Source organism: Papilio polytes, unplaced genomic scaffold (genome assembly GCF_000836215.1).
Source record: "Papilio polytes unplaced genomic scaffold, Ppol_1.0 DF822733.1, whole genome shotgun sequence".
In the NCBI taxonomy this organism is placed as follows: domain Eukaryota; kingdom Metazoa; phylum Arthropoda; class Insecta; order Lepidoptera; family Papilionidae; genus Papilio; species Papilio polytes.
The window spans coordinates 1,453,656-1,463,269 of NW_013526471.1; the positions used below are offsets into that span (position 1 = coordinate 1,453,656).

Below are 9,614 nucleotides of genomic sequence, written 5' to 3' on the forward strand. Positions count from 1 at the left end.
CAGTTTGTGGGCTCCCGGTCTCGCCGTGCTACGCCTCTACGCCGCTACGCTTATTAACACCATACCTGTTCATTGTAACGCATCTGCGTTAATTGTTATTGTTTAGCTTGATTGATAAATATAATTTTAATGATTTATTAAATAAACAAGCCTTTGCCCGCGACTTCGTCCACACAATATTAAGATAAAAAAGTATATTATGCCCGTCTATGTCAGCTACCCTTCAGTGCAAGTCCGCTCGAAATTGGTCTAACCGTTTCAGAGATTACCCGGAATGGAATAAACGCGGCTTGTGGATAGACAGACAGAAAAATGTAAATGCGATTTTCGTTATCAGCAACGCAAATACATTTTCCCGAAATTGGAATTCCCTGGAATTATTCTTTTGATATTACAAACAGACACTCCAATTTAATTATATGTATAGATTTAAAGTTAAAAAAATACAGACGTCATTTTTCTTTTATGCCAAATTAACTAAGTATACATTTCGTTTAATTGTAAGTTTATCTCGAAATTCCGTCTTTCATATTAATCTATCCCTAAAGAAGTAAAAGTCCAATAGTAAAAATTAAAATCTACTAAATATTATTATGATCCATTGATTTTTGTCAATCAGTTAACCTTATGACCCGTGCGTATCGGAGACACAAGGCCAGCGCCGGCGACGTATCTTGAGGCAGACTTCAATTAATTTAACTAGTAATTTGTACTGCGGTCAACTTCCCACGCTGATGGTATACATTCCATACCACAGGCCATTTATATCACTGATTTCATTGTAAAGGATGAACTACGAAACCCTTTAATCTAACCTCTTAATGTAATTTATTACAAGAATATATAAAAATTGCATTATGAATATAAAAACATGTTAATCTATGCTAAAATTATAAAGAAAAAATTGTATTTTTGTATTTAAAATAATAATGGCCGATTTTAAAAACTCTTTCACCGTTAGTAAATTAATTTATCTGTGAGTAACATATAGGTTATATTTTTCTTGATCTCGAAATTTCATGCAGACGAAGTCGCGAGCAACAGCTAGTTTTCATACAAGGATGTAGTAAGTCTGCTGGATAGTTATTTTTACATTTCTCTATTTTACCGAACCTGTTAGACCTTTTGTCGACTGTTAATACTGGCTTTAAATATTATTATCAACTTTCGTATACAAGTCTTGTTCTGTTATTATTATTTTAATTTGTAGAAATATAAAACTTGTTTCTGAAAAATACATGCATCTTTCATTATAGATAAATTCCAAATTTGTACGCTCTCAATCATAAAATACGAATAGACGACACTTATGTACGTTTGTAACCTAACTACTTAAATTAAATTAATTTTACCAATAGGAAGAATGTTTGCAAAAACCGTTCTCCAAAAGTTACTACATTTAAGCGACATCTAGTGGTTGCTTGTATAACTAAAAGTTTATTTGAAATGTATCTACATTAGATATCCTATCAATACTAAATTATTTTAAACTCTGAAGCTATAAAGCTAAACTTCATTAAACAATTAAATTAATTAATTGACATGAAATGATTTTCTTTTGTATTTTTGACTAAAGCGCCATCTTGTGCATAATTTTCAACTGTTATCCTGTTAAAGCGCCATCTTTTGTAACAATTTGTAAAAAAGGCATATTTTTTTGTTGTATACATAGCTATTTCTAATAGATGTCGCTACAGGTATTAAATTTAGATTTCAGTAACATTTATCGGTTGATATTAAACTTATAATAATGTGCAGATTATTCTTGTATTGTTCTGATTCAATAAATTAATATTGCCACTTTATTTTATTTTTTGTTTTGTCAATTTCATTGTGATCAGTGGGGCGGGGGCCTGGGATCCATCACACAGGGCGCTATCTTAATTTGGACACCAGTTACCCAAAAGGGTAATCATTTTTATAAAATTATTAATGCCTTGTTAATCACCTGTCTCTTCCGCCGACCACCAATCAGTTTGCGTTAAATAATAATGGTAGATGAAGTTGGGGTTTTCAGCAAATACAAAATCCATTCACAATTTTAGAGCACTATTTTACCAATGATGTCATTTGTCATATTCATTCTCGTTCCTGCACAAGAACCAGAACAGGTTTTCCTTTTGACATTTGTATGTCATTTATATGTATTTATGTTAATAAAGTAGAATTTCCTGGCATATAGAATTTGTAATTATTTAATAAGCATAATATCAAATACTAATTTTAAATTATTTTTACGTAAACTGCACTAAGTTACTGACTTAAACTATTTAAGTACTCTCCGTGCATCAGTTCTATATTTATGTCACATTTAACAAATCAATCGATAAACAATAAATAACCTGAACATTTCCGGCGCTAAATCTTCATAGAGCCGCGGCTATTATTATTCGTATCTACGCTCAGAGACGCTCAGTATCCAAATTAAATAAAGACGTCATTCAATATTTTGATGGAAAGTGCCGCGGCTGAGACGTCTATCACTGCGCACATTACTCTACGTAGATCATAGTGAAACCATACGTTAAATGTTTCATGGACTTATTAATAATATTGAATTTATATAATAGAAATAGATATAAGTAGATAGTATAAGGCAAAAGGAAATTCTACAAGACATTGTAGAAAATAAGAATGAAATATCTACTTCATGAAGAAAACCCAAAAGTCATATATTCCCTGTCAAGTTATCAACTCAAAGTAGTTAGTATCTTACTTTCAAGCTGTATCGTTTCTTGATTCCTGAGGTTCGCGATCTCTCTTCTTGACCATCTCTCGAAGAGTATTTCTCCACTCTGCGTATTTTTCTGCGGCGTCGATGCCGTTATGAGTAGCGGTGTTAAGTTGAGCATATCTGATGTGTATCCTCTCGATTCCATTACAAACCTTTAAAAAGAAAACAGATTTCAATTTCTTTTCTAGAACAAACTTTTGTTACTAAAGTGATTAAAGAACCATGTCTAACTTAATCTGTTTCAATATTCTAAAGTATAAAGCAATGAAGAACTCTTATTTGTTATGCAAATTATTGAGCACTTTGCAAACATCCTCGTTTTTTGTTTCAAAACGTGGTCACACTAATGTGAGTACATTAACATTATCAGTTATTATGTCGCACATACTAACTACGTAAGCACATTGTATTAATCTTTATGGTTTTAAAACACTAGCTGTTGCTCGCGACTTCGTCCGCGTGAAATTAAAAATAATGAAAACCGTAGCCTATGTTACTGACTGATAACGTAGCGTTGTAATGGTGTTAGAATTTTTGAAATCGACCCAGTCGTTTTTGAGTTATTTCAACACATACAAAAATTAACAGTGGTAGTGCCCGCTTTAACATCTTAGCACGAATAGGCCGGCACGCCCGGTGTAATACCACGACCACACAGAAGACAGGCGTGAAATGGAAGCAATTCCGTGTTTCGTCTGATTAGTGTGGTGCCGGAGGCCTAATTTAAGTCCCTTTCTCTTTATCACCCTTTTCTTATAAGGACAGGTTGAGAAGGGGAAGTGGATTTGACGGTGGAGGAGATGCATAGAAAGGGGAAATATCCTCTTTATGTGCGTCTCCTCCTCCGTCGTATAAGGGTAGGCAACGCATTTGCAATTGCGGATGTCTATGGGCAGTGATTGCTTCGCCATTTTGGCGGTTTCAGGTGGCGGCTTGCTCGTTTGCCACCTTATATTATATAAAAAATTATATACGTACAATGAATGTAGCATAAATACATCTTAAAATACTTAAATGTTTAATAAATTATTTACTTGTTATTGTTAACTTTTATCTGTCTAAATTATAAAACAATAGCTTTAGACCTCGACTCCGTCCGAGCGGAATTAAACAAAAATTTAATTAGTAGTCTATGTGTTCTTCCAGACTCTACATCTATGCCAAATTTCACCAAGATCCGTTTAACAGTTTAGGCTGTAAACTCTAACAAACATCCAATCATCTAAACTTTCGCCTTTAATATTAGTAAGATTGTTTTGTTCTTTTATTTACAACTAGAAAATAGTTTCAATAGTTTTTATACAATGTTTCAGCATTGAAATTAAACGTTTAGAATCATCTAAATCCTTCCCGGCGGTATTCGCCCGGCTGTCGTGTTTACAACAACAAATCAAGTAAAGTCTCACGATCTCTGCTCGTGTTTTGTCTCACGGCACAACCGAATTATTACAGCTTTGTTTTTGCGATTTGTAAGCGGAAACTCTCTTCAACACTTTTGTCTAAGAAATTCTTACCACTTTATCTAGATGTCACACAGAAAGTCCTTAAAACCAAAAACGCCTGTGTAATGTGCTCATGTTACACTATTACTTTCCTTTGTTATATGTACAAAAACATATGCCATCTCTGTTCTTATCATTCAAAAAAAGAGATAACAACAAATTATCATATTTTCCAGCAACACTCCTTGCGTCAGCATCCGCGGTTGTAAAATAATTGCAATTTTCCCAACCGTCACCCCACTCTGTAGCCACGTGGGGACAGATGGGAGTAAAAAGTTCATCCGTTCCACTGTCACCAATTAGGTGACAGATTAGATCGCATAAGGTGGGCCGAATGAAACTTATTATTCTCATCTGTCCCCACGTGGAGACAGAACGAAATGACGGTTGGGAGTAATAATCTAAATAACGGATAAAGAAACCCAAACATACTACAATAATAACCTACTAAAGAGGGCGGTAGTCTATTGCATTTATCGTGATAAAATAAAGGAGTGTAAAACAAAAAATCTATTAAAATCACCCATTTACTAAATTCCCAGTGAAAGATTATTCCCGTGAACTGAAGTAATGCATCGTTCTCAGGGCAGTGTACACATCTCTGAGAATGTTTTAGCGTAGCGTAGCGCATGTGAATATAAGACGGAAGTATCATCTCACTAAATTATAATAAATCAACCCTTTTTGCTGGCAAAAGGGGCTCTTTCGCTGTCTATGATTCTAGGGAATCAAGGTCACTCAATCAGAGGAGACATGATTTATGTTCACACAGTAAACATAGGTCAAACACACGTGTATATGCATTCTTACAAACAGGGCTTATTGTGCCATCAAAAAAATTCGATTCTATTCAAAAATTGGCATAGGAACTGAAAAAACAAAAGAATTTGAAAAAATATTGGTTACCCACAACATAACTATCTAAAATTTGCGTGCCCCAATATTAGTGTTTCGAAAGTTGATCTTCATATAAATACAATTGAAAAACATTACCCCTTTGTCTAAAAAAACTATATCTTGATGATATAACGTTTTAAGCAACGCAATGTTTATCAATATCAACCTAGATTTGTTTCACAGTGAATTGAAAAGTATCAAATTGCGTCAGTCGTCGTAACTTCAATATTTGTCGCGTAACATTACACTTTTTTATTAAAATAACTAGCTTTCGCCCGCGACTTCGTCCGCGTGGAAATAAATAAAAACAAAAGTAAAGCCTATGTGTTCTTCCAGACTGTCATCTGTAACTATGCCAAATTTCATTCAGATCCGTTCAGCCATTGAGGCTACAAACTTTAACAAACATCCATCCATCTAAACTTTCGCATTTATAATGTTAGTTAGATTACTTTTATTATTCTGTTATATTGTAGTCGATAAATTTGCGTAATGCGGTCCAGTTATGAACTGACCTTAGTGTTGGCGATGCAATTAGCCTTCTTTTAGATATATTTTTGCTTTTTATAGATTTTCAAAATTAGAATATAAGTTATTAAATTTTATTCTTTTTGTAAACATCATTAATTTTTTCAATAAATCTTCCAACGTTGTAAGGCTGCATATATGTGTTTTCGCTTTTTTATATAAGTGTTCGTTTTGTTTTTTTTTGTTTTTTACACATTCTCCGCGCGCCCCTTGTTTGTATCCTTTTTACTTAGTATACATTTCTCGTAATAAATCTACTACGAGTGCCAATGTTATGTTAAAGATATTACGAGACAAAAATGTTATAACGTTAGTCATTTTCTAATTCTTAACTGTAGTTATACTCAATGTCACATCAAATGGATTAATCAACCATATAAAGTAAAAAGACCATGAAAATCTGCAAAAAATATGGTATCACACCCCCACGCATTCATAATGTTGTGATGTCGAGTCATAATGTTTGTAGGTCTAGGTCGAGACTGACAAATTTGCATTAAAACAAGCGATTTTAATCATTTTCCTTAATAACATTTATATCATTAAGACATTGAAAAACTGATTTAACGACCTTCAGATTTTCCCTTAATTATACAGAGATAGCTTTTGCTTGCGACTGCGTCCGCGCGGAATTAAAAATAAAAACAAATGCAAGTAGCCTATGTGTTCTTCCAAACTATCCTCTACATCTGTGCCAAATTTCATCGAAATTCGTTCAACCGTTTAGGCTACAAACTCTAACAAACATCCATCCATCCAAACTTTCGCATTTAGAATATTAATATGATAAGTATGATTTCGATCGGTGGCTAAAGATCTTGTTTAGGGGAGTAAAATTTAACTGTTTATGTAACAGTTAAATAACCTCCAAAATAGTCACCAATTGGTGCTTAGAATTACATTAAAATTGACGAAAAATTAGTACACTATAGAATGGAATTTATGAAAGAAGAAATATGTAGGGAGTGAACTTAGATGTATCGATTGATAGAGATATACGGAAGAGTTGATAGGCGACCCCTATCAAGAAAAAGGGAGGGAAGATAATAGTGTACTATAAATTACAGGTAGCGTGTACTGGTGGGTGTCGTTAATAGCCGTGTGTTCGGCTGACACATGGCGCTTCCCAGAGAAGACAGCGAGAGCGGCGCGCATCGAGTCCAAAGTAAAGTTCAGCGAGCCCCCTATCAACAGTAATCAAAACTTCCTACCTAACAGGTAACTTAGTAACTTATTTTTCTTGCCTTTTACGTTATGCTGACAAGGGAAGGTCAGTGACCAATACGCGAACGCATTAAACATGTAACAGATAAGATAAAGATAGAAAGGGCAAAATCTTTTACTTTATATAATTGCCTAGATACGGTATTGATACGGTATTGTAAAATATTTTGAAGCTATATTTTAAAAGTATTTTCGTAAAGACATCTTTGTTTAAGAATTTACATGATTTCATGAATTCATATTAAAATTATTTCCAAAATAATAAATAGACAATGATTCAACTCGTCAATTACAATTGTTCTAATCGTTATACAATATTAACTAAAACACAGCAATGTTAAATATTTTGTTTTCAAATATGTTGAATATAATAAAAAATATTATAAAACTGTAAGCCTAAGTATAAATTACGGGTAAATGTTTATCCAAATCAACATAAAACGATTATCATAGATCTGTGTCTATAGATTAAAAAATGCTTCAAACAATACTCTGAATACTTCATCATGATCACCCTGCCTTATCCTACTCCCGTAGGGTCGGCGCACCGGGTTTTCGTCATCCAAATAACTCTTTCATCCCTCATCGCAGTCATCACTCCTTTCTTGATCCTCTTCTCCATCTCTTTCTAGGTCTACCTCTAACGTCCGTCTTGTTACATGCGATTCATCCCTTCTTATAACATGCCCATAAAATACCTTTTACTCCGTATATTCTTAACCATTGAGGCTACTCTCAAACTTCCTCTAATAAACTCATTTCGTATCTTATCCCATCGTGTACTCTGAATACTTAAATATCAGTATTAAAACAAAGAACGGAAACTAAAACTAAGATCGAGTTTCCTGCAGATCTCAAATCCTTGACCTCGTTAATATAATTGTATTGTAATACGATTTCCCACAATAAATTATGCTGTCATGGATCCTTATTAGTGTAATTATTTTACAAGCAACTCAACGCACTCTAGCGGACGCTTTCGAAACCTTGGTTTGGACACGATTGGGTTTTACCAGTATTGTTTTCGATACAATAGCCAGTTATCTTCTTGAATTACGAAATCGTATCCGATTCTATATCCAAATTTTTATAGGCGGCTCTGTGCTGCCCTCTCGTTCCCCTAACACATTCTTAGTCAGGGACTTAGGGAGAAAAAGTTTATGTCCCAATTTTAAGAAATACCACTATTTTAGAACTTTTGGCAATTCTCGTGTAAATTTTGAAATTTACTATACACAAATATTATAAAGAAGGGAAGATTTGGTTATTTTTTACATTGTATAAGCTCAGAAACTACTGAATCGATGTCAAATTTTCTTTCACACCTAGAAAGCTACATTATTGAGTAACATTGGAAGGATATAAACATCTTCCTTTTCTATATAAAATTCTTATTTTAATTCAATATGACGTTAAATAATTAGTTTGAGAAATAACCATCACAGTTTCGTAAAGTATTAAAACTTATTTTTTTTAAATAGTAGTGTACAAATCTTGAACTGTACTTATTAAATACATGAAAGTAACTAAGCCAAAACTATAACGAAATATTACGTTCTTGATAATGCAATCCATTGGGGAATCCCCAACCACTCTCTGGTCAAAGTAACGACTGTTACTAGTTGCTACATTGGTGTGTCAGGGTCTTTAATTAAAAGAAACCTGCTCCAAAAGTATGAAGAAACTACTGATTTATTAACATTTTAAGTGCACCATTGAATTTCGTTTCTGTCTCGCATTAAAACCTGTTACCCGACGAAATTACACACGCATACTTATTCAGTTATTAATGAAACTATTGTTATTTATTTTATTATTAGCTGTTGCCCGCGACTTCGTCCGCGTGGTATTAGAAAACATACGAACTATAGAAATAACAAAAAGCTACGTATCCCTCCGGAACCGGACATTTCTCGGTGATGAACCTTATCCCCTGTGTACTCCAAACTTTGTTCCAAATTTCAATAAATAAAAAACAACTGAAAACAATTATAATTCTCCAGCTGCTTGTTATAGAAGTATTTTTGTATTCCAGAGGGAATATCCCGAACAATGCAGTGCCGAATGATTTAATAGACCAAGCGGCGTCCCAGAACTTCTACTATCAGCCGGGCGGCGGGCACTACGGGGACGTGGTCCGACCACCGCAAGGGAAGAAGGTACCCTTTCTCATGCACCAGACCACGGAGAAACAAATATTCGATAAACCCGTGTAAGTGAATATGTATTTAAATATACAAATGTCCTCTGAGTAAAAACCTTTTTTTTTATAATACGAGGTGGCAAACGAGCAAGCGGCCACCTGAATCCACCGATATGAAAAGCGACCGCTGGCCATAAACATCCGCGATTGCAGATGCGTTGCCTACCCTAATTGACGGAGGAGGAGACGCACATAAAGAGGACATTTCCCCTTCCTATGCGTCTCCACCGTCAAGTCCACTTAATTTGGAATATCTAGAGCCGGCGTTAAGGTATAACGACTGCCCAGGGCGTATAGAGCGCCACAAGTCTGTGAATTCAGAAAACACAGTATCACATAGTGGGAGTCCCCCCTAAAAGCGCTAAATAGGGGGCACCGCTGAAATGTTGCTCAGTGCGTTAGTAAGGCTAAAATTGGTGCTAAGAGACTTGTACTAAAAATAAAACAAAATGCACTAAAAACAAAACAAAATACACCAAAAACAAAATATTCTCAAAAAAAACAGTACACTAAAAAGTAACGAAAT

At 34.4% G+C, this 9,614-nt stretch overlaps 1 protein-coding gene across 1 annotated transcript in view; it reads left to right on the top strand.

The window, feature by feature from the left end:
* Positions 1-6,728: 6,728 nt before the first annotated feature.
* LOC106105799 (collagen alpha-1(X) chain-like) overlaps positions 6,729-9,614 on the top strand; it is a gene marked incomplete at its 5' end in the record, with an annotated part of 6,299 nt that continues 3,413 nt past the window's right edge. Inside the window, 2 exon segments of the mRNA XM_013286247.1 lie at positions 6,729-6,879; positions 8,921-9,097. Coding sequence (XP_013141701.1) covers positions 6,729-6,879; positions 8,921-9,097 — 328 coding nt within the window.